The sequence below is a fragment of the Electrona antarctica genome (genome assembly GCF_951216825.1).
Source record: "Electrona antarctica genome assembly, chromosome: 15".
Classification (NCBI taxonomy): domain Eukaryota; kingdom Metazoa; phylum Chordata; class Actinopteri; order Myctophiformes; family Myctophidae; genus Electrona; species Electrona antarctica.
In genome coordinates, this window is record NC_136796.1 from 16,944,677 (window position 1) to 16,970,572 (window position 25,896).

Consider the following 25,896-nt stretch of genomic DNA (forward strand, 5'->3'; position numbering starts at 1 on the left):
AGCACAACTCAATACAAAAAACTTAACTGTGGACGACAAATAAAGCACTAGACTTGTTTACAAGAGGGTCCACCTTGTTCAACTCATAATAAATTCACTAAACACTGATCTCTGATCTGTGTTAACTGACTCTCTGTATTCACGTGGTATAAACGTAACCTCAGTAAACTATGCCTAAACCTAACCTTAAATTATAACTAAACGTAACCTCAGTTACTGCCAAAACCTATAACCTTAATATTCCTATAAACTTAACCTCAGGAAAACTATGCCTAAACCTAAACTTATTTCTAACCTTATCCTCAGTCAAACAAGAATATAACCTACAATAACCGCTAGTCTACGGAAAAAATGCGGGCGAGCATGTTTTAGGGTGAGCCTTCCGGTTCCAAATACAAGCAGGTCTACAAAACAAACAAGAATGAGTCAGTCATAATTGCCGGCTGCTATAAGCTCTTGTTTATGAACAGATATATAATCAGTTTGTGTGCCTCTGCCTCAGCTCACGGCTTCACGTTGTGGCGTTCGGAGTTTGGATTTTATGCCGTTCAGACTATGGGTTTCATGGGTAAGTCTCCCATTGGCTTAGACCCCCACCACACGAGAACGGATCGGGCTGTTACCCGCACAAGTTTGTAGCCAGCAGTCCAGACGAGAGCGGTAGAGCGCTCCGGATTAGCCTATTTATTTATTTAAATTTACATTTTATACACACTTTACAGACTTTTCATGGCTTTTTTAACTGTTGGGGGTTTCAAACGATGTACTGTATGTAAACAAATAGAGAAAAATAGAGAAATGGAAGCGCTGCAGGGATCAGTTAGTGGCTCTTAGATGGGTGCTCTTTGGTAATACAGGTAGAACCATATATAGACAAAAAAGGTATCTTTCCTTCAAGTTGTACTGCTTAATTCCCAAATGTGTAAATTGCAGACTTGCAAAGAAAAAAGTAATCCAAGGCACTCCGTCTTTGGTGAAAAAAGATTCATATAATTTATTGATGATGAGCAAGGCAAATAAAAAACAGCTTTTAAATAGTAACTTTAAAAGCCACAATGTTTCCTGGCCTAAATGATGTGGTAGATTATCTGCCTTTTCTCTGATAGTTCTGCATTTTTTTCTGTGATTTGGGTTACTGTTTAAATGTGTCAATATAAATATTTTCTTTTCCTTTGTTTTCCCAATATTTGATTTTTACTGTTCACTTGGTGTTGGTCACTTGTTATTATTTTTTTATTTATTGAACATCCTACGAGTAATCAAAATGAGATAATTTATATGCCAATGAAATAATAATGTCATGATTGGATCACACCCACCACCTGGCTGTATTTAAGGGTGACTAAGCCAAGATGGTAGATAGACCCTGACGAAGACCTTTTGGTCGAAACGCGTAGGTCCTGTTTTTTATTTGCCTTGCTCATCATGAATAAATTATCCATCCATCCATCCATCTTCAACCGCTTATCCGTAGTCGGGTCGCGGGGGCAACAGCTCCACCAGAGTGCTCCAGACTTCCCTCTCCAGAGCAACATTAGTGACTTCCTCCTGGGGGATTCCGAGACGTTCCAAGGCCAGTGAGTCGATGTGTTTCCTCCAACTGCGCCTTGGTCTGCCCCGGGGTCTCCTCCCAGTGGGACGTGCGTCGAGGACCTCCCTAGGGAGGCGCCCGAGAGGCATCCTAACCAGATGCCCGAACCACCTCAGCTGGCTCCTTTTCCGAGTCTCTCTCACTGAACTTCTCACCCTATCTCTAAGGGCGATGACAGCCACCCGTCGAAGAAAACTAATTTCGGCCACTTGTATTCGCGACCTTATTCTTTCGGTCATGACCCACACTTCATGACCATAGGTGAGAGTAGGAACGAAGATTGCTCGGTAGACAGAGAGCTTTGCCTTCTGGCTCAACTCTCTTTTCGTCACAACAGTGCGGTACAGCGACTGCCGCTCCAATTCTCCGGCTGATCTCCTTCTCCGTCCTCCCCTCACTCGTGAACAAGACCCTGAGATACTTGAACTCCTTCACCTGGGGTAATTCATGAATCTTTTTTTAACCAAAGACGGAGTGCCTTGGATTCCTTTTTTCTTTGCAAGTCTGCAATTTACACCTTTGGGAATTAACTTGAAGGAAAGATACATTTTTTGATGATGTACTGTATGTATTATATCATGTTAAGTCAAAGTCATACGATTTGTCACACACTTTACTGCAGTGAAATTTGTTCTCCGCATTTCACCCATCTCTTGGAGCGGTGAGCCGCAGCCAAGGAGCGGTGAGCTGCAGCCGTGCCGCACTCAGGAATCATTTGATTAGTTGATTTGACCCCCCCTCCATTGATGCTGAGTGCCAAGCAGGGAGGCATTGGGTCCCATTTTTACAGTCTTTGGTATGAGTCTGACCCGGCCGGGGATCGAACCCCCAACCTCCCAGTTTCAGGGCAGACAATAACCACAAGGCCACTGTCTGGTTTTTAGATGGTGATTAACGGTGCCGGAGATTAGCTGTTAACAAACGGACGGACGCACACACTCACACAAACACGGACAGAGTGCAATAAATGACAATAAATGAATTAGCATTTCTTGCATTGTGTAAAATTGGGGTCCGTCACAGAGATAAAACTCGTATTGAATGGTGGTCCGTGGACTAATTAGGCTACATCAAAATGTGTGTGTGCACTGTGCGTGTATGAGACGCAGACAGATAGACACAGGCCTACAGACAGATGAATTGAATACACAGGACCAAAATGGAAACAATTAAGTAATCTAGTAAAAGAGTGGCGACACTAGCGTTGGCTCCCATTGTAACAATGGAATGCGGAACTGCTCATTCTATCTCAATGGGATAGTTACAATGTTTGGAACTATAGCCCATAGGCACCCGCTTTGCAGCGAGATCAAAGCGTGTCGCTATATCGCATCATTGTACTAGCTTATAGTCGTAGCTGTAGGATACTATTTCAAACTAGCCTACTAATAAAGTAGGGCTATTCAATCAACCAGACAGACAGACAGACAACAAGAGAACGGCGGTCGTGACTCATGGGGAGGGGGGAAAAGCTCAAACCCCACCAATTCCTTCCTTCCCCTGAGCCACACATATTGCAATATTATTGCATTTCTCTACGGGATGCTCCTTTAATTTCCATTGGGGAGAGAGAGAGAGAGAGGGAGACGAAAGTGACGCCCCCCGCTTTGCTTTGCTGCCAAACGGCGAGGAGGATCAAATAAAAAGAAAGCACGTTCCGCCAAGAAGAAAGAAAAGAAAAGACCCCCCCCCCTCTCCTCTCCCCTTTTTCTCATGGAAATAAGACCCTCCCCTGCCTCCCCCACTCAGTCACACGTGGTGGTGGTGGCGGCGGTGGCCGGTGGGCTTCAGAATCACTTCACAATCCTCTCCTGTCCACACACACAAATCAACGCAAAGTTGAAGGTTTTCTTTTGATCTTTGAAGCCCACTCCTCTCCTGTCCTGTCCTCTCCTCGCGTGTCCATCCATGATCCACCTAGGACCGAAGATTCTTTGGGGGCTTTTCTTTTAACCGAAACCAGACTGGGACAACGTAGCCTACAGAACAGCCCGGTTCGTTCCAGTCAGACAGCAGCAACAGAACAGAGATGAATTCATCTACAACACGGACTGTAAGCTGAACGCAAGTTTTTTTTTCTTCCACCCGGCGTTTTGTAGAAAGGCTACAAAGTCAAATCCAGATTCATTCCCGTTCTGATGATCGACACAACCGTTCATCATCATCGTTGTTGTTGTAGAAATATCCAAACATTTGTGTGCTTTATTCCCGTAAATTAACCTCCTAGGCTCCGAGCCTTTATCACACAAAAAGCATCCCAAAAGTAGCAGATCCACAAGCTCAAAACGCGGCTTGTGTGCGCGTTTTGAGCTTGTCGATCTGCTATTTTTGCTACATTTGATTTGAATACTAAAAAGTAACAGTTTTTGGACATAAGGTTTCCACCCGACAAAGACGATATAGGCCTATTATACGCAGATTACGCACCAAACGAAATGCCGGTATTATTGTTATCGTTGGCGCAGCAGCGCGTGGTGTTGTGCGCGCTGGTGCTGTGCTCCCTGTCCATGTCGTCCTCGGCGGCGTCGTCGTGCCCGCCGCGGTGCGAGTGCTCGGAGGCGGCGCACACGGTGAAGTGCGTGGCCAAGGAGCTGCGGAGCGTCCCGCACGGCATCCCGGCGTACGCCCGCAACCTGTTCATCACGGGCAACCACCTCGGCCGCATCGGACCCGACAGCTTCCGCGGCCTGGACAATGTCACCACGCTGTCGCTGAGCAACAACAGGTAAAATAAAATGTGTGTGTGTGTTTGTGTGTGCGTGTGTGTGTGTGTGTGTCACAGTTGTCAGTATTCTGTTATTTATAACGCGGATAACTGGGAAGAGGGGGGGACGGACAGTTGGATTCATTCATTGCAGCCTAAAACCTTTTGTTTCTCAAGGTGGGGTACGGGGACCCCTATCCCTGGTTCAGTGCGTCAGCGAGTCTCTCACTCGCTGAAGCACTGGACCATGGGCTAGGCTAGGGGACCCCATACGTTCCCTCAGCTCAGTCCCTGAGCCTATAGGGACTGAGGACATATAGCGTAGAGCGTAGGGACTGAGGGAACATATCGGAGCTATAGGGGGCCCCCTCGGCCTCAGGAGTCCTTGAGGCTGAGGATTGTTTTTTTATAGTGGCACCTGTGTCACAGTTGTCCCCATATATGCATATAACGCAATATAGTGGGGCAGTTGGATACTTGTGTGTGTCATTGTAGTGGGTGACTCCTTGGGGGGGTTCCAGGGGGTCTCCTCCAGCCAAATAGCATCAACAATCAGTTTGAGAACCATTGGTGTCTCAAACACCTCATTTTGTTGTGAGAGAATTTGAGTTCTATATGTGAAATGAAATGATCATCAATGGAAAAAGTGTTATTTTTTACTGTGAAAGGGTACAATGGAACGTGATTGCAGGTACATTTGTAGCCTACAGACGGTTTTGAGTTAAAGACCTTAAGGGTCCTTTTATAGTCTGCGGACCCCACATTGAATTCCTGTCAAGGACCCCCAAATTGCTTTTAGCAGCGGACCCCCATCTGAAAACAAAAAGCTAGATTCAGGTGTGTGTGTGTGTGTGTGTGTGTGTGTGTGTGCATGGGGGGGGGGGGGGGGGGGGGGGGGAGCGGTGCTGTCAAGGTCTATATGAAGCTATGAAAAGACTAGTGTGGGAGTCCCTGCTTCATCTCCCCCCTCTCTCTCTCTCTCTCTCTCTCTCTCTCTCTCTCTCTCTCTCTCAGCTGAGGGGTCCTTAGCTGAATCCTGAAAAACGTTGGAAGACCCCTGACCTAGGGTGATTCTCAACTTTTTTTTGTTTTGTTTCAAGGACCCCCACCTTTCATATAGGCTACTGTATCCGGGTCCCCAGTATACACTGTCAAATCTTCACTGTTCATTTGTTACAGACCCGTGAGGGTCCATTTGGTTTTGTTTGTATAGGCTACACTCTCAGAGTTACAGACCCATAACTACCGTAAGGGTCCTTATTGGCTAATATGGATGTCATAAGGAGCCTATTTACACTCAATGAAAATAAGCTCTCCAGATTATTTGTGTTTTATGCTTAGTTTTGACAGATTTGTACAATTATAATACACATTTTCACACATGGCAACAATAGCCGATGTACAAGCTCACAACGCATTGTGATGCTTTGTCAGCTTGTGGATCTGCTAATTTAGAGCTATTTATTTATTTTGTGTGTTTTTACTGTTTTATAAATATTGAACCAAGTAAAAGTAGCCTATTAACAAGAGCGTGTGACTAATAACAACATTCGATCAATTTCCTGAAAAGTAACGATGTGCACATACAAGGTTTCACTCCAACAGTGACGATATGCATTCGTTGTCAATAAAAACATCAATCTATGAATCAATGAAACTGATGTGACTTTAACCACTTGAACCCCAATTAGCAAAAATAAAGAAAAAAATCTAAAAGCACTCTTCGCCAACATATGAATGGTTGCTAGGAAACCGATAAAGCCAGAAATAAACCAGGAGAGTCCGCCCCTATCCGCCTCAATGTAAACACATTTACTAAAATTATTTTCCCAGATTTAGTTTTTGGTCAAAACAAGCTTTATTCACGACACCTAATCTAACTAAAGAACAGATGATCGCGGTTACAAAATAGAATTTTTATTTACGATCGCGCAGCCGGCAGTTTACACAGCCGTTGTTTACTTCTGGTTCATGGCCCGGGACCCGTTGTCCTTCAAAATAAGCGCCTGCACTTTTGTTTTGGTAAATTAACGCCCTACTTGATCATATACTATAACGTCACACAAATCCATCAAAAGTTTGCGCCGCGCTTTGAGCGTGTAGATCTGCTGCTTTATTAGCGTTTGTGTGAATTCTGTTACTGAGCCTGCATGGCCACAGGCTCGGTTGTCACAGTTATGTTGTCACGGTTATGGTCCCAGACAGTGCAGGTGGACCTGGCTCACACAGCCATGATCAAATGAGTAGCCTCGTCTCCTAAAGTTGAATCGTCTCTGTCGGCTGCAAATCTCATGTGTCCAAAACTGTTACTTTTCAGGATTCAAATACAAAAAAATATAGCAAAAGCAGCAGATGTACAAGTGGATCTGCTACTTTTGATGCTTTTGTGTGACGCCGTAGTATGTTCAAGCAGGGCGTTAATTTGAGAGAAAGGGGGGGGGGGGGGACAAGTTAGAATATGGAGATACAAGGTTTCTGCCCGACAGCAACAATATACTGTGTGCACAGTGCGTAGCCCAAAGTCTGCAAATACTTACAGTAAGAGTGCTCACACATCGTCTGGGTATGGACTTGTGGTGTCGTTAGCGTTAAGTTCAACTCTTAATAACATTGTGTACTGTATTCCCCTCCTTTCGCCGTTGTGTAGGATCTGGGAGGTGGAGTCGCACACCTTCTCTGGCATGCGCTCCCTGCGCTCGCTGGACCTGAGCAACAACCAGCTGGCCTCCATTCACCCAGAGGCGTTCAGCCTAACGCAGAGCAACAGCTCGCTGAGGGAGCTCAACCTGTCGCGGGCGCTGTACAACCACTCCTCTGTGGCAGAGCTGTCCTCCTCGCTGCGCTGGAGCTCCCTGGAGAGCCTGCAGGTGCTGGACCTCTCGGGCAACGGCCTGATCTTCCTGCCCACCCACACCTTCTCCCACCTGGGTGCTCTGCGACGTCTGCAGGTAAATTATCTAGGGCTCGGTTGATGCCATCACAAAACGATTTGATTGTTGTTGTTTTTTGGTTTTTAGGTTTTTTTGGACATTGGAACGTTACAAGCTTACAACACGTGTTGTAAGCTTGTAGATTTGCTATTTCTGCTATTTCATTTTGATGTTTGAAACCTTTTCAAAAATAGCAGATGTACAAGTATGACGTTTTTTTATCATAGCTAGTATGTGGACTTCACGTTTGCTATAGAATTACAATTCCCGGTGGTTCTCTAATGTTTCTTTCAAGGACCACCACTCTGAAAGTGTACAAATGGGTCCATTTGGTTCCATTTGTACACTCTCAGAATTACAGACCTGTATGGGTCCATTTGGAACCCCTTATTTTAGAACCACTACAATAATATGCATTGTAAGCATGATTGCATTTGTGTCATCCAAAATTATAATGAAGGCCAAAACTCTATAGATTTGTTTTTAAATAGAAGAATAGTTAAAGGGAACCGTTAAGGAATGGGACTGTTAAGAGGTAATCATTAACGAACAGTAATCGTTAAAATCCTAAAGGATCCTGACCCTAATAACGACACTGCTTGTGTGTGTTCATTACTCCTAGCTGCTGTGTCACTACTCAGCTGTATCTTACAGCACTGCTTTTCCTCAATGTCTGTACTCTTAAAGGGGAATTCTGGACTAGCCATTTTTATTTTGTTTTATTTTTTTAACCAAATTCTGATGATAATATATGTATGTAAAAATAATAATAATTATATAATAATTATATATATATATATAGGGCACTATGGCTTTAAGCAGGTAGGTAGGTCAAGGCGGAAGCAACATACTGACAACATTTTGTGGACGTATTTTCAACATCCACCAAAAAAAAGTAGTAATTTAAATAAGCGATTCAGCCGCCGTGCACGGTCAGAGTTGAAGAGCGCTCGGCATGGAGTTTTATTTTATTTTATTAGCCGCCATCAGGCTAATGAAAAAAGCACTCAATACACAGACTGCATGACCACTTGGCCTGTGGCTAAACGGACCTCCGACACTATGGACGCACGCTTGATGACGCCAACGACCGTGTGAGCAACAGATATACAAAGCGACAAATATGCGGTGATGTTTGCATCTTTGCATCTGCCCGTGTGAATGCAACGTAAGCGTGTAGATCTTTCTTCTATTTTTGGAAAACCCACAACCCAAGGTATTGCTCATAATAAAGTTGAATCTTGAACCTCTCTCTCTCTGTGTCTATCATTCCAGCTCTCCAACAACTCGCTGGTGGCCGTCCATAACTCCACCTTCCAGGGCCTGGATGGCCTGGAGGAGCTGGACCTCTCCCTCAACTCCCTGAAGAGCATGTCGGACGAGGCCCTGAGCGAGCTGGACTCCCTGCCCTCGTCCGTCGCGCTCGTGCTCGGACAGAACCCGTGGACGTGCACCTGCGGCATCGAGCCCTTTGCCGCCTGGCTCAACGGGTCGCGGGGGCGCGTGCGAGACGCTGACGCGCTGGCGTGCTCCTTCCCGGCGGACATGCGCAACACCTCGCTGGCAGCGGCGGCGAGGTCGCCGGCGCTGGGCTGCCACCAGGCGTCGCCGGGCGCCGACCTGGCGCTGCAGACGTCCTACGTGTTCCTGGGCATCGTGCTGGGCTTCGTGGGCCTGGTGTTCCTGTTTGTCCTGTACCTGAACCGGCGGGGCATCAAGAAGAGGATGTACGACCTGCGGGACGCCTGCCGGGAGGTGTGGGAAGGATACCACTACCGCTACGAGATGGACTCGTCCGACCCGCGCCTGTCGCAGGCGTCGTCCAGCACCGGCGCGGACATGGTGTGACAACCGACAATCACTGCATCGGAAAAAGAAAGAAAAATACTATAATAAACCTTTTTTGGGCAATGCGTGCAATGCGTACTCCTTCCGACGTCCAAACTTTTCTTCAGAAGGAGGCGATAACTAAGAATATTCCAATCTTCTTATGTGCGGTCTCGGAAAACAAATTTTCTCAGAACTCGTGCACCTCCAGATGTCCTGAATCTCCGAACTATTGTTCGGAAAGACCGTCCAACCTTTTTCTTTTCTTCTTCCCTGACGTCGGAAAGGAGCTATTGGTTTTTAATCAAAAAATGGAACGCTTCGACTATTTAAACCCTGCGTCCCCCGATTCTGGACAATGTCGTAAAATAAGGGAACATTTGGCCAGAAATAGCCGATCTACAAGCTCACCGAAATCACTACACCTTGGACACCCTGAGTATGTTGTTCTCCAAACTACACTGTAAAAATTGCAGTGGTCATTTAACTCTGAGAGTGTACAAATGGAACACTGGTGGTCCCCAGACCCCGCATTGAGAACCAGTTTGAGGGTACAAATAGAACCAAATGGACCCTTAGGCTTAAACCATTTAAACCCTAGTGTCTGGGCACGTCATAGTAGGCAATTTGGTGTAGAGTAGTGGTTCTCAATCAGTGGTCCAGGGACCACCAGTGGTCCTTGATCAATGTTTGCCTGGTATCTCCTATGGTACCACATCAATACACTATGGAATTGTTGTCGTTGGAACAAAATATTATTTTGTTTTGGGTCTAAGAGGGTAATTCTCATCACATGGTCGTCCGTGGCTCAAATGCAGAATAAATAATGGACCTTGATATGAAAAGGGTTGAAAACCACTGGTGTAGAGGGGAAGGAGGTGACCAAGTGTAGAGCCCTGGATGACACCAGTCAATCAAGGACAACTTCAACCATTTTCAACCTATCTTCATAGATTTGCTCCTCACAAATGCGTTTTATAAGATCGTACCAGTTTTGTTTATTGTCTCCACCAGGCCGAAGGCATGGGGAGAGAGTATGTTTTGCACTCCGTCCGTCCGTCCGTGTGTCCGTCCGTCCGTCCGTGTGTCCGTCCGTGTGTCCGTCCGTCCGTCCGTCCGTGTGTCCGTCTGTGAACAGCTAATCTCTGGCACCGTTGGCTTGATCGCAGCCATACTCTGCACACACACTCCCTGAATGCCAGAGCTGAACCTCTGTCCCAAAGTTTTCACATTGGCCTGTTATAGCGCCACCAGGAGGCCGCTTTGTGCAAAACAAATGTTTTGACAGTACACCTACAGATTTTGTCCAAACATTACGCAAATTGGTACACAGTCTCTCTAGAGCCATTCAACGAAACGGGTCTTTCAGATTTTTCAGACTCCATCCTGATTGGCTAAGATTGGCTTCCAAAGTTCGCAGGAGTGCTCCGTTTCAAACAAAATGCTGCAAATCATAAACACATGGTGTGATTTCCATGAAATTTTGCACGCACATTCCCACTAGGTCGAGGAAGAAATGCCACTTGAATATTTTCAACTCAGCCTCATGGTGGCGCTATAACTGGCCAATTTGTGTTTTACCTATAACTGCACCGATCTGTGTAAAACCATGTATGCACACTCCCTAGAGGCCAAGGAAAAACCTTTGCCTGGAATTTTTCACATCTGCTCTTTATAGCGCCACCAGGAGGCCGACATATGTAAAACACATTTTCTAATATTACTCCTTCAGATTTTATCCAAATTTCACGCAAATCGGTACACATGCTCTCCATAGTCATGTGATCATGTGATTTGTTTGATTTCTCATAATTATCCATCCTGATTGCCTACGATTGGCTTCTAAAGTTTTCAGGAGTAGCCCGTTTTGTACCCGTTTTGTACAAATTGCCACAACTCCGCAATGCAGCGTCCGATTGCGGTGAAACTGTGCATGCCTATTCCCACTACTAGGCTGAGGAAGAAATGCCACTTGACAGTTTTCAAATCAGCCTCATGGTGGCGCTACAACAGGCCAAGTCGCGTCTCACACACACACACACACACACACACACACACACACACACACACACACACACACACACACACACACACACACACACACAAACATGTTTATATTACTCCTAAACATTTTGCCAAACATCACACACAATCCTATCCTCCTGGTGGAGACCTGTGCCCAGAAGGGCACTTTTTCTAGTTAGGACTGTGTCTCAGAGGAGGGCTGTTGACAGTTCAGAAACCCGCCTACCGGTCAGTGACATCTTAGACCAGGGGTTCTCAACGTTTTTGGCTGGGGACCCCCGGAAATCTTTGGCCATGTCGCGTGACCCCCGCCCCCCTCCCCACCACCAGTACAAACTGACTGCAAAAATAACCTTAATGATAGAGAAAATACATCATAAATGAATACTGAAACCAGATTTAATCATTAACGAAAGTTTATGCATGCACCACATACTATGTAAACTCTTAATTTCCATTTTCCAGCCATTGAGTTGCAAAAAATATGTTTTTTTTTTTTTTTCAAACCGGGTAGGATGTGAAATTACATCAGACTTTGGCTCTCTATCAGTAGGCAGGTTTGATAATATTTAAAACGTTATGATTATTATTATTATTTTAAATAATGCAAGAACAATGGCTTCTATTTCAGAAGGCTAACTTCCCAGGAAGAGACACCCTGTAGTTTGAAGTTTCTATTATCTTGGAATCCCAATCGATGATGTCACTGGTAGGCAGGTTTCTGTACTGTCCACAGCCCTCAGAGACACAGAGTGAGTAGACAGAAATGGTGCCATCATATAATGACCATTAGAGGACCAATTATATGAAGGTAAGGTTGAAGATGGTTGAAGTTGAATTTGTTTCCATTGTATATTCAGTTAAACTAACAAGTTTTTTTTAAATAATGCATTTATCAATAGAATCATGTAAAAATACAAATGTACATATCTGTAAATACATACATTATAGCGTTGATATAATTATACTGTTTTAGCTTTGTCAATGGAAGCATGCACTGACTGTGTCTACTTACCCTGTTGGATTAAGGTCATGTCATTTTAATGGACATGAATATAAAAATACAAAACGATAATATTGTTAAGCCTTTGTTTATGCCCAACTTCAGTTTAGGGCTTGTTTCTAACTCAGTAGTGGACAGGATGAGTCCTGTCCACCCTAGTACTTGAGTCAAAATATAGATACTCGTGGTCAAATATTACTTGACTAAGTAAGTTACTCAGACAAACTTGTACGGGGGTTAAAGTACTGGAGTACTTGGTTTTAAAAATACTTACAGTAAGTATTCAAAACTACATGCTTTTTTAGAGAACATAAGTATTCAGAAAGGTACAAAGTACATTTTCTTTTAATATCATTTTATCATTAAATGCAATAAATATGCAATAATAACGGAAATGGCAAAAAAAAATGCTCACAACACACTGCGGTGCAACATGTGAGTTTGTAGATCTGCTATTGTCATTGTCATTGTCACACAGTTGAAATAGCTCTTAAGTGGTAGCCTGGGTTCCAGCCTGAATCGCGTGTTCCGTGAATCGACTCGCTTTTGTCACTCGCTACTCAGTCTGGCCAGCAGGCAGCAGACTCGTATTTCATAGCGTCACCTGTTACGTCGTTCTTGCTGATATGTCTTCAGCCAGCGCCACTCTGTCCATACCTTTCTAACTCGAGAATCGAGAGTAAAACCTATACGGTAAAAAAAAAGTAAACAGTAATTAGATTCAGTAGTACAAAATACTGACGGCTGTGTGGGGTGAGTTTAGTGAATGATACGTACGTTGCAGCCTGCAGGGCAACAGCAGCAGCTGCGCAGTACACATTGATATGACGACAAACTGCCGCACCACAGACCAATCAGAAGCCATGGGTCGATTTCACCCGTTTACCTGTCCAGACTGAGTAGCGAGTGACAAAACAGATTAACGGAACGTGGCGATTCAGGCTGGAACCCAGGCTACTTAAGTAGTACGTATTGTACTTTTTTTCCCTAAGTGTACCTTTTTCCTGCCTAGAAATGGAGTGGATTGGAAGTCATAAGTATACAAAAATACGAATACTCAATTCAAGAAGAAGATGAAGTTAAAATGCTCAATTAAATGTACTTTGTCACTGTCCACCATTGACAAGAATATAGTGCAGTAATTCTCAACCAGTGGTCCGGGGACTGCCAGTGGTCCTTGAAGGGATTCCAGGTGGTCCCCATGCAGCTAAATGATGGAGTTGGTAACCAAATGGAACCTTATGAGATCTTTAACTCTTGAGAGTATACAATGAAACCAGATGGACCCGTACGAGTCCATTTGGTTTTATTTTACGCTCCAAGAGTAAAATTTTGTTAAACATCTGCATTCATTAATTTACAAGAAGTCTACACAATTAGAGAATGTAGAAGAATTGTTATTTTGATGTACGATTGCCTGTTATCTCTCCTATGATACCACATAAATTCAGCATGGAATTGCGGACAAAATCTTATCCAACAACAAAATATTCGTAGGTTTTGGGTCTGAGAGGCTAAATCCCATTAAATGGTGGTCCATGTGGCTCAATTAAATGCCAAATAAATAATTGACCTTGATATTAAAACCAGTGACTTAGTGGAATCCAATTAACCTCATGACAGTAAAGTGACTTTGTCAACTTGTCAGCTTCGTTAACTTGTCACGACTTGTTGAGCTCGCGGATCAAACGGGAGGAAGCTCGACGAGCTGATTGAAGTAACGGAACGTGATTCATTAGCGATTCCGCAGTGTGACATTTTATCATGGGGTGGCGGTCTGAAATCTAATTAAATTCATGTCAGTCTGACAGGAAGCCACAGGCCCACACGTCGATGGATCATGAAATGACAAAGTGATGCTCTGAATAGGCTCTATGCACACACACCATTTTGGAAAGAACTTGGGGCCCTTCCCTACTTCCTTAACAAGTGTTACCAATGATACTAATGAAGGCTCTGTTCCATTCTAGTCAAACAGAGTCAGGGTGCTGTTATTGTGCATGCTGGCTCACTGAAAACACTCTGCTAAAGCAGTGGGTCTCAAAGTGTCCCTGAGTGGATTCCAAATGGCCTCATATATGGGCGTGTAACTCTGAGAGTGTACAAATGGAACCAAATAGACCCGGAAGTGTCTATTTGGTTCCATTTGTACACTCTCAGAGTTCCTTGAAATTAAAACGTTTGAGAACCACTGCAGACTAAATGGAACAGAGCCTTAATTATAGTATATCGGTAACCGGTAAAAACAAGCCCCTCTGCTACCCTGTCTAATTGACCCATGGGCATGTGTTTATTTTCGTCGACTATGAGGGAACATGTCCGTCAACTACTTTCTTTTCACTGACGAAAACTAAATAAAAACTAAGCTATGGTGACAAAAACAATGACTAAATATATTGACAATTTTGTCAACAAATATTAGGGAGGGTCTAGTGGAGAAGATATCCAGTAGAACTAAGACAAGTAATTGCACATGTAATTGAAAGGTGAAAGTGCACAAGCCAAAGTTGTTTTATCAGGTAAGCTGGTGTGTTCACGCTAAACTTGAAATGCAATGCAAGCTAAAGAATTCACCACTGTCCTTTACAGTGCTGATTAGAGTAGTGAATGAATGAGAAGAGAAGTGAAGTTGTCATCAAAATTAACACCGCAGGGGTGGTGTTTTTAGAAGGGCCCGGACAAGTCCCTCTTGTCCCCCGCTGGCCCAGTGCCCCAGGGAGTCTGTTAGGCATTAGCCTCCACAACATTCCTAAAGGAGGAGAATGCTGCCACTGTTTCTCAATGTACAGCCCGGGGGACCAACTGGGGCCCAGATGGACCCTGTAACTCTGCAGGCCCCTTTTCCACCAAAAGAGCTTGATTCTAGAACTGGTTCTGTTCTAGATACTATAGGAACCTTGGTGCTTTCACATTTTTTTGTTGCAGTTCCTGAGCAACTTATAGGGTTCTGAACCAATTCATTTTCAGTGGAAACTGAAAATAAATAACTGAATAACTGAAAGGGTTCAGCCCCGGTGGAAAGGGGGCCTCAGTACAAATGGAACCAAATGGACCCTTACAGGTCTGTAAATCTGGAAGTGTAAATATTGGAAATGGCCAACCATTTAGTTCCATTTGTACACCTGTGTGAACTGAGTGGTGCAGGCTGTGTGTGTGTGTGTGTGTGTGTGTGTGTGTGTGTGTGTGTGTGTGTGTGTGTGTGTGTGTGTGTGTGTGTGTGTGTGTGTGTGTGTGTGTGTGTGTGTGTGTGTGTGTGTGTGTGTGTGTTGTGCTATTATAGTTATAGTGGTCAGTATGAAGCTCAACGGCTGTACTGTAGCCCTTTAGGCTGCTCAACAGTGCCACTTTAGGTCACCCAGCAGTATTGCAGCTGCAGCTGTTTGCTACTCAAACGGACATACACACACACACACACACACACACACACACACACACACACACACACACACACACACACACAGTCACACACATACACACATACATACATACATACATACATACATAGGGACACATAGCTGTTCATTGGAGCGGTTAGGCATCCCTCAAAACCAAAACTTGGTATCTGATGAACTGAGTGATCTACACTGTAAATACCTCAGTGCTCATTTAAACGTAACAAAGTGTGACAAACGGAAACCGAAAATGGTTCAGTGTTGAGAAACCCAGTCCCTCCCAAAGTCCCCCGTCAGCTCTGAGAAAAGAAGGGGACAATTCAGAACAGAGCAACGGAAATGTCTCCGCCACGTTCTCTTTTTTTTCTTCCCCCTCCCTTTTTTCTTTTTCATGAAACTTTGCTTTGTTTTAAACTCATGACTTTTATTGTCAAAATGATGAGAAACAGTTGTGTGGTTTTTTTGAGTCTGTTGAAAGAACCCCCCGCCCCCCCCCCCATTCCGCTCTCTGAAAGCTCTTTGAAGGGTGTGTGTGTGTGTGTGTGTGTGTGTGTGTGTGTGTGTGTGTGTGTGTGTGTGTGCGTGTGTGCGTGCGTGCGTGCGTGCGTGCGTGCGTGCGTGCGTGCGGTAGAGCTCCACATTGTTTTGTTTAAGTGACTTTCTTTTTTCCCCCTCTCTTTTTTTTCCACTGATGAAACACAGTCAACTGAAACGCCAGCAACAACACGGATGCATTCTGGGAGCCTCTCTGACCAGTTAAACTACTACACAGTTTAGAAACCTATACCAGTTTACACAGTGGCTCTCAAACATTGTGCATGTCAAGGACCCCCAAATTTATAAAATGTATTTGGCCCACAGACAAAAGTATGTTTTGCCAGGGACCCCCATAAGAGAAGATTTGCCAACATTTGTCATCATTCTGTTTTCTTTTTTTTAATTATGTACATGCTCACAACTTGTAAGCTTTTGAATCTGCAAGTCCAACAATAAAATATGGCATTTAAAGTGTATAAACTGTTCCTCGTTTTGCTGTGGAGGCGTGGAACTCCCTCATGGACCCCCACGAACCCCCACTTAACAGTGAAACTGGTCATAGCCTCAAGGTCCCGGGATTTAACCCCTCTAAACTACTTAACCCATTCTGGGCGGGAACCCCTTTTGGTGTTTTAAGCATTATGTTATACTTTAGCCATTTAACAATAGCAGATCTGCCGCACTTCAAGCTTGTAGATCTTCTATTTTTGAAAAATCGTGAAAATGTTGCGCAAATCTTTGAATATATATTCTTTCAGAGCAAATGTTTTTAACTCAAAGCTTTGCTTCTGGGGCGTCCCTGGAACTACATATTTTGAGATGGGAGTCGGTGGCCAATTACATATATATTTTTGGGGGTCCTTGACATGAAAAAGTTTGAGAACCACTGACAAAGAAACATGAGGTTTTTCAGAAAACGGTCATGATTTAGAAGACATTTGTAGAATCAGTTCTCAGGTCTAAATACCCCAGCATCCGTATTGTGGGGAAAGCTTTGGGAGAAAATAGAAGATCGAGAAGCTCACAACGTTGTAAGATTGTCGATCGGCCATTTTCAGCTTTCCCCACAATAACAGAAAACAGAAAATACACTAGCATAGAGCTCTGAGCGAGTCCGGTCAACCATAGGGGGGTTTATAATGAGGCATGTTTTAACAAACATGAGGGTTGCTTTTGTTTTGACTGCACATGAAAGCGGAATTTAATTATTAATTCTACGCCGCCACTATGTCATGTCACGTTACCCTACTTTAATTTGTGTTCATATTATGTGCATGTTTAAACGCATATTTTAGACGCTTCTCAGACATGCACTATGTTTGCTATTCTTGGCACGCAGCGACACCGTCGCGCGATGAAGAATAAATGAGTCTTGGCAACGTCAGCTTGTGCTGTTTGTGCGTCTAGTAAAGCGCGTGATGAAAGAGGGTAACATTTACCCCGAGACGAATGGCATTTTGTTGCAGCTAGACACAAACAAATAAATTGTCGCTGTCGAGTGTGGAAACCCCGTATCTCCATATTTCAACTTTGTGCATTTTTCTTTCATCTCAATTGAATGCCTTACTTTATCGTAAAGTAGCAAAATATGTATGACAAGCTCAGCCATTTTAGCTGTTTTTGTTTTACATTTCTTTAACGGTTAACCCATTAAAACCAAGAAATCATCTGTGTCATTTTAGATTTTTGCGTTGGCTATTAAAAAATACCAGACATACAAGCTCACACTGCAAGCCAAGTACATATGCTTGTTTTGAACATCTTTGAAAAATCTAAATCAAAAGTGTTAACTACTGATTTAGAAGGCATTGTAGAATCGGCCTCAGGTCTTAAAGTGGTTAAGTGCATACATATTGAACTAATGAAACGTATTAACAAGAGCTTGAGACTACATCATGACTACATTAGAGCCATTGGAACACAGGTTACTTCTTTACATTACCTGAAAGGTAACAGTTGTGGACAGGGCTGGACTGGCCCGGTCATTTTCGCGCAAATTTGGCCCAGACCAGCCCACCACAACCAGCGAGCAGATAGCAGAAACTATACCGCCCGCTCCGTCGAGGCACACACAAACAAACAAGCCCTAATACCACCACTTTTACAGAACAACATAAATGATACAAACCAACAGACAACTACACAACCCTTTGTTGCTTTCACAAGAATGATGCTGGCAAAAGGATTCAAGATAGAAGAGGGTATATTTGTCACTCACTGATACAGGTACAGTGAAATTATCATGATGGCACTGGCAGAATGGCAGCACGCCCGGACCTTTGCTGGTGGCCTGCCGCCTATTGGCCTGCCTGCCTGTCCAAAAAAAAAAAAGAAAACATTTTTTTCTTTTAATCATGGCGGCCCCCTACGGTCACGGCACACCGGGAATATGCCCGTAACGTCCTATGGCCAGTCCAGCCCTGGTTGTGGACATCTGAGGTTTCCATGTGACGGCGATGATGCACACAGACGTCGAGCTACAGACCGATATGTCATCCCTGGAATTGTTATTCTCCCGCCAAGTGAGCTGAGCATTTGGGGACACCGAAAAGGACACTCAGCTCAGTGAGACAGTCAGCTCAGTGAGACAGTCAGTGCAGTGAGACAGTCTGTGCAGTGAGACAGTCAGTGCAGTGAGACAGGGAAAGGTAGCCATGGCTTTGCCAGACACATAACGTGGATTCACTGACGCCTCCTCCGGGAGAAAGCGTAAGTGAATCCCACGTTATCAGTACGGCCAAAGCCAGCCTAAGGGAAAGGGACATCACATGGGGCAAGAGCACCCAAAGTTGTGCTTGTGGCGAGGCAGACAGTAGGGATTGAAACAGGTACTGAAGGGCGAGGTCGCGCTGAAACAACAGAGATTTTAGTACGGCACAGTTGAGAAGCAGGAGTTAAACTATTAATCTGATGTCAGTGAGGTCAGATGTAGAGTTGCTGGCCGGCTCTATATATGCAGATGTATGTCAAACCATGTATGGCTATCCAGGGTTTGATTAGGTCAGTGTCGTGATCTTCATATATGGAGATCCAGGTGATGATAGTCAGCTCCACATATGGAGATCCATGTGTTGTACCAACTTGGTTCATTTGCAAGTGTGACTCGCGTCACGGCAACCACATTGGTTATCATGAGACTGTCACAATATGGCCATATATTGACATTCCCATATATGGGCTTAATATTGATGACATCAGAGAACTCCATATATGGGCATAACAGGGATTGTATTAGGGCATCATCTGGGAATTCCCATATATGGACCTTTTGGCTTCTTTTTTAATTGACGTTTTCAGGCCTGAAACAACAGAGCTTCTTAATACGGCACAGTTGAGAAGCACTGTTAAACTATTATTAATCTGGTCAGATGTAGATTTTCTGCCCAGCTCCATATATGCAGATGTAGGTGATGATCCAGTCTTCTCCATGTCGTGATCTTCATATGTTGTGTGCCATATATGGAGGTGGCCATATATGGAGCGTGTCACAAGGCGTGATGTCACGAGGCATGATGTTCTGACAACCATATATGGAGGCGTGACAACCGACCGAACGACCGACTGACGGATGGGTTTTGCAGGTTTTCATAGTAATCTAATAATAATAATAGTAATAATAATAATAATGACGACGACGATGATGATGATGATGATGATGATGATGATGATGATGATGATGATTATATATATGCTTTTTGTTAAAATGAAAACGAATTGTCTGATTTAAATTCAATGTTGCAAGTGCATTTCTTATCAATGACGCACGCTGCAAGTACACTGCTTATCGTACAAGTCAAAGAAGCACATGAGGTCAGAGCATTGACTTGCAGAGGAGAAAACAATTGAGGTGCTTGCAGTATCACAATGCAGTGAGACAAAGAGTGTCTCACTAGCAGCAGTGTGAGATCCGCTTTGTTTCCCTAATTCTTCACACAGCGGCCATTCTCCTGACACCAGTGCTGGACACTTAAGTACAATTACTTGAGTAGATGTTTTGAGTATCTGTACTTTACTGGAGTATTATGTATTTTTGGATACTGCAGACTTTCAGTCCACGACATTTCAAAGAGACATAATATTGCACTTTTGACACTATACATTTCTACTACTACTACTACTACTACTACTACTACTACTATTTAGAATATAGTGAAAATAGCCGATCTACAATATCACAATGCATCGCAAAATTGGTGATGTCTAATTTTTTTAAGTAATGCATTGATATAGATATAAGAACAACAACAAGTAGCCTACGTCAGTAGTTTCATCCAAGTACACATTTGACAACATGCATTCATTTGTAGTTGAGTAATATTTGACCAGGAGTATCTATACTTTGTTGCAATGATAAACTCTACAAAGTAACTAAAGGTCCTTGCAGACTGGACGCGTTTTTCGGAAAACCGACGGAAAATAGGCTGCTAAAAATCCGAAAAACGCAGCAGTGTGCAGCAGTGTACTCCACTTAAAAAGTACAATTCGTATTGAATCGACGTAGAGGAGTGCAAGTATCCGAAAAATAGAAATATTCAAGAAAGTAAAAGTGCGTGTCAAAATCGTACGTAAATGTACTGGATCACTTTTTACACCATTGAATGGGGTTCGGTCTCCATGACACAGTGGTGCGTCTCTTTGGTGCAGCCATTGTTAGAGGAAGTGGCATCATTCATTGTTCATGAATTAATGGCCAGGCAGGGAGGACAGTCCCAGGAGAAGCTATCGTTCGATGTTCCCTCCACATTATGTCACAACCAGGTCACACAGTTAACCAGTGGAAAAAGTACTCACATGTTTTACAACATTCAAACTAACTAGCCATCTTAGCTTCGGCAATCGACACGCTGTTCGAGTATAGGACTTGCTTTGGTCGCTGCACCAAGTGAGGGGATGCGTCACATCCTCTTTATCGCTTACTCATGGAAAGAGCTAACGTTCTCCATGTATGACAGAAGCGTTTAAAAATTGGGAGAGGCAACTAGCCTCGGTCCCAGGCTTACTTCTCTGCGAAAAGAAGAGCCTGGTCACAACGTAAGGCAGAGAAGCTATCGGGCGGATGTATCCTCCGGAACATCAGTCAGATGTATTTCCCATTTCCAGCGCTGTCGTTGCATTTGAACATTGTGTGAACCAACATGCTAAGACTTATGATTAGTTGCGCAGTAGCAGACCTACAAGCTCACAACACGTCCCGCGGCGACACGTTGTGAGCTTGTAGATCTGTTACATATAGTACAAAAGGACCGGCGTGTCATCTCTAGCATGCTAGGCAAGCAAAGAAAGATGCAGTTTATAAGAAAAGCCCAGCCTGTCATCCCGCATTCATTCCCCGCTGTGTGCAACAGAACAGCTTGTTACATAAAACAACACTAGACAAATCAGTCCAATTAGAGGTGGTTTAGGGCATTCTATATTGTTGTCAAAGTCATATTTGAGGTCTGTGTCTTCAGTGGGATATGGTTATGGACATTGGCCATGTTGTCCTGTCAGTGGGGGGGGAAAGTACTCAGCTTTTTTAAGTAAAAACGTGAAGTAAAAAGAGTCCTGTACTCAAAATGTAACGTGAGTAAAAGTATGAAAGTATTGACATCAAAATATAGTAAAATGGCCAACGTTAAAGTAGTAAAATGTGTCAAACATTTGAAAACATTGAAAACAAATAGTGGATCTACAAGCTCACAACACTAAAGTCTAAAACAGTAAATGTATGTTTTGTAACAATAATCTGTAACGTAACTAAAGCTGTCAAATAATTGTAATGGAGTAACAAGCACAATATGTGCCTCTGAGATGTAGTGGAGTAGAAGTATTAAGTATCAACAATTGGAAACACTCAAGTAAAGCAAAAGTACCTCAAAACTGTACTTAAGTACAGCACTTGAGTATATGTAAGTTATATCCAGCGCTGCCTATTGTTTAGTGTGACCAGTGAAAGATGTCATTGTTTGGTGACATTTCCTGACATGTCATATATATTAATTCAAGCTGTTTGTGCAAACCGCTGTGGAGTCTTTTGAAGAGGTTGTTCTTTTGTTTCTTGTATATTTTAGCCTACTTGTACTAATCTGTCCAACATGTGGCTTTGTCAGGCACAAACCTCATATGTCTGTAATTCAACTTTTAATGTTTTTCTGTTTGTTTGTTTGTTTGTTTGTTTTCCGTGAATGAATGCCTACTGAGTTGCACTCAAAATGAGCAAAAATTGCAGATCTAAACAAGCTAACGTTACTGCGACGCATCATGAGCTTGTAGATCTGTTATTTTTTAAAGTGGTCGAGTGTAATATGTGTGGGTTTTATACTGAACCAATGGAAAGTTTTAACAAGAGCTTGTGACTAAATAATAACTACACTGGATCTATCGGACCACAGATTCTTTCCTGAAAAGTAACGGTTTCGGACATACAAGGTTTCCACAATGTGGCTTTTTTTTGCTGAGGAGTATAAAACACATAATGCTGAATTTCTATGTTTTAAGTTTAGAAAACTCTCTGAGGCAATTAGGCTCTTTTTTACGTCGCTGTGTTTGATTGTGTGCGTGCGTGCGTTTGTGCATGTGTGTATACATGAACATCTTGGGACTATTAAAAAGGGTTTAATTTTCATGACAGAGAATATGCCTTAAAAGTGAATCCCACATCTGTCAGAAATGGAAGATGTTAAAAAAGAGTTAAAAAGAGACCACAACAGAGCACACGCGTGCAGCCGCACACGCACGCACGCACGCACGCACGCACGCACGCACGCACGCACGCACGCTCGCATGCACACACACACACACACACACACACCAGAATGAAGAACAAAGACACACTGGCATCCGCTCAACCACTGGCATGATTCACATGTTGTAACCAAGTACATGTACTCACTTTTGAGGTAATTGTTACCGTAACATTTTTGATTTTTGATACTTTAATACTTCTAGCCTACAACCTTACAACCCAGAGGCAAATATTGTACTTTCGTGCCACTACATTTATCTGAAAACTTTAGTCACTATAGTTACTTTGAAGATGTTTATTATTAGAAAACAAATGCACTAACCACATGAGCCCCATATTTTACACGTTACTCACAAGTAGCAATACGACTATTAGGCTATACAATATTTCTTTGCTTGTTGCAAGTGAAAGGCTTGTATTTACAGGACCAAACACAAGAGCGCTAAAACCTTTTCAAATAATAGCCAAAGAATAAAAAGAGAATTATTCTTTATTGCTTTTTTGCATAATGCATGTTCTGACATTTCTAACAAGATTTCAGCGAGTTGTGATGGTTTTAATAGTGGAGAGACCTCCTGCTCCAGTAGACATGCATGCATTATGAGTTATGAATCTGATGCATGTAACAGTGCAGAGACCTGTGTCAATAGGCATATAGGTACATTAGGGCAATGGTTCCCAAAGTGTCGTCCGGAGACCCCCAGAGGTCCTTGAGGGAGTTCCAGGGGGTCCCCATGCTAAATGATAGTTTGGAACCAAATGGACCCTTATGGGTCTGTAACTTAACCAAATGGACCCCAACGGTTTCATTTGGTTCCATTTGTAAATTAACATTTATTTTACAATATAAATTGGGAGTCCCAGTGATATAAATGCCATTAAATGGGGGTCCGTAGAGCTATGCATGTCAAACTGGGGGTCCTTGAAAATAAACGGGTTGAGAATCTCTGCTAGAGCCGTAAAAATCGTCTCTTATGGAAGTCCCTGGCATATATTTTCAAATGGGGGTCCGCAGGGGTAATTAGTGTCAATTTGGGGGTCCTTGACATGAAAAGGTTTGGGAACCACTGCATTAGGGCATACTTACAGTATAGTAGTATACATCAGGAGGCACATCTCTTCCCACACAATATGGCGGCTGCGATGATACATTTCTCCAACGAACCGCAGCGGTCAATGTGGTATTTACGTTTATATTATCTACAAGTATGGCTTTGTATGTGGTCAACACATGCACAATCCATGCACACTCTCTCGTGCACGCGCACACACGTGCGCGTGTTTAAACACACACACACACACGCACACACACACACACACACACACACACACACACACACACACACACACACGTGTTATTCTCCGAGCAGGGGTTTGTGAACTTGTGATTATACTAAAGTCTTTGGTGCATAATCAAATTCATAATCAGATCTTCAACCATTTGAACACAAATTAATTGGACATGACTTTGACGGCATAATCTGTCGGTCTCAATTGTTTATGTCCACCGCAGACATATTGTCCAACAAGATGCCCCTCTGTGCATCTGTGTGTGTGTGTGTGTGTGTGTGTGTGCGCCTCATAATGGATTTCTTTATGCTCAGACTCAGAGCTGTTTTAAACAAAAGCTCTTGTTTGATGCAGACCACTGGAGGCTCCGTGGAAATGAGGAACAAATGTTCTAACCCACAACAGACACACACACACACACACACACACACACACACACACACACACACATATACACACTCCACCGCAACAATGCAGCGTCCCTCTGAAGTCTGCATGAACGCAAACCCACAGCGTGCATGCGTGCATGTGTGCGTAGTTGTTACACAGGAGATGCAGAGTTTTCACTCAGATATTGTGTTGTTGGAAGTAATTTGCTGTGAGCTTGTAGATCTGCACTTCAGTTCATGTTAAACCCATTAGGCATACATAGTGTGTGTCAGTGTGTGTGAGAGTGTGGAGGGGTAATAAATATTGAAGAGCTTGTGAGTAAATAATAACTACATTGGATCCATTGAAACACGCGGTTCTTTTTTTCCCCCAGTTTCCCGAAAAGTACATACAAGGTTTACACCTGACAGCAATAATATACAGCAGTGGTTCTCAACCAGTGGTCCGGGGACCACCAGTGGTCCTTGAGGGGGTTCAGGTGGTCCCCAGCTAAATGATGGAGAGTTTGTAACCAAATGGACCCTTATAGATCTTTAACTCTTGAGAGTGTAAAATTAAACCTATTAGTTAAATTATTGTTAAACATCTGCATTAGGCCTACTTAACCGATTACATGCCGCCATCTGGTGGCTAAACTCGGTGGTGTTGCCAGAATCCTGACAGCTGTGAACTCGTTAGTTGAACCAGAAGTGATTGTAAGATGACAGCATTGCAGGCAGTGTAAACAATGGTTATGTACTCACAAGGTCGGATTAAGCTCTAAACATTGTCCATTAGCACAATCTGACCCCTATTAATGCTTTAGATCGTGTGCATGTGCTTGTACCTTGATTATTTTGGATATTAGATGACGTTACACCATGGGTGCCACCAGAGGCTAGCGACGGATGCTAAAAACAGCTAACAGACGGTAAATAAAATACTATTGATTCTGGATTAAATCACATTAAATAAACCAGAGATTTCTCGTTTTGGCAAAGGAGGATATATAGAATAATCCAGAGAAATTGCGCTCTGGCAAATATTGTGTTAACACAGCCGACGCGAATCGCGTATCAATACGTTATCAATTAATCAAACGTCGGGTGCGGATCACGTATCAATACGTTTCAATCACTTTTTTATAGCATACTTTCATTCATCTTTTTACCCACCCGGACAATGAAGAACCATCGCCCTATCATTGCTGCTTAGTCCCGCTCACGTGATCAGAAAAAAAAAAAAAAAAAAAAAAAAAACCCTCCCCTCCTGAAAACAGGAGGGCGGGCCGCTTTACGTGTAAAAGCCAGTGTAATGGATGCGCCCATGCCGATGTGTGAAAAGAATCAAATTTCACCTAACCTCGCCTCACCAGGCTTTCCACCTCGGCTCGGACATTTGATTCCCCCCTCCCCTCCTGTTTCTCCAGGAGGAGGATCTTGCGAGGGGGTACATGCTCTCCTCTGTCTCTCGGAAAAAAAACATGATGAACGCTGAACGGAAC

The 25,896-nt window shown here is 43.4% G+C and overlaps 1 protein-coding gene across 1 annotated transcript; it reads left to right on the forward strand.

Annotated features, from left to right (window-relative positions):
- Window positions 1–4,019: 4,019 nt before the first annotated feature.
- Window positions 4,020–9,393, forward strand: tpbg1b (trophoblast glycoprotein 1b). The gene is made up of 3 exons (XM_079522610.1): window positions 4,020–4,316; window positions 6,943–7,243; window positions 8,501–9,393. The coding sequence occupies exons 1-3, from the start codon at window positions 4,027–4,029 to the stop codon at window positions 9,071–9,073; spliced, it is 1,164 nt and encodes a 387-aa protein (XP_079378736.1). The 5' UTR covers window positions 4,020–4,026; the 3' UTR covers window positions 9,074–9,393.
- Window positions 9,394–25,896: the final 16,503 nt, after the last annotated feature.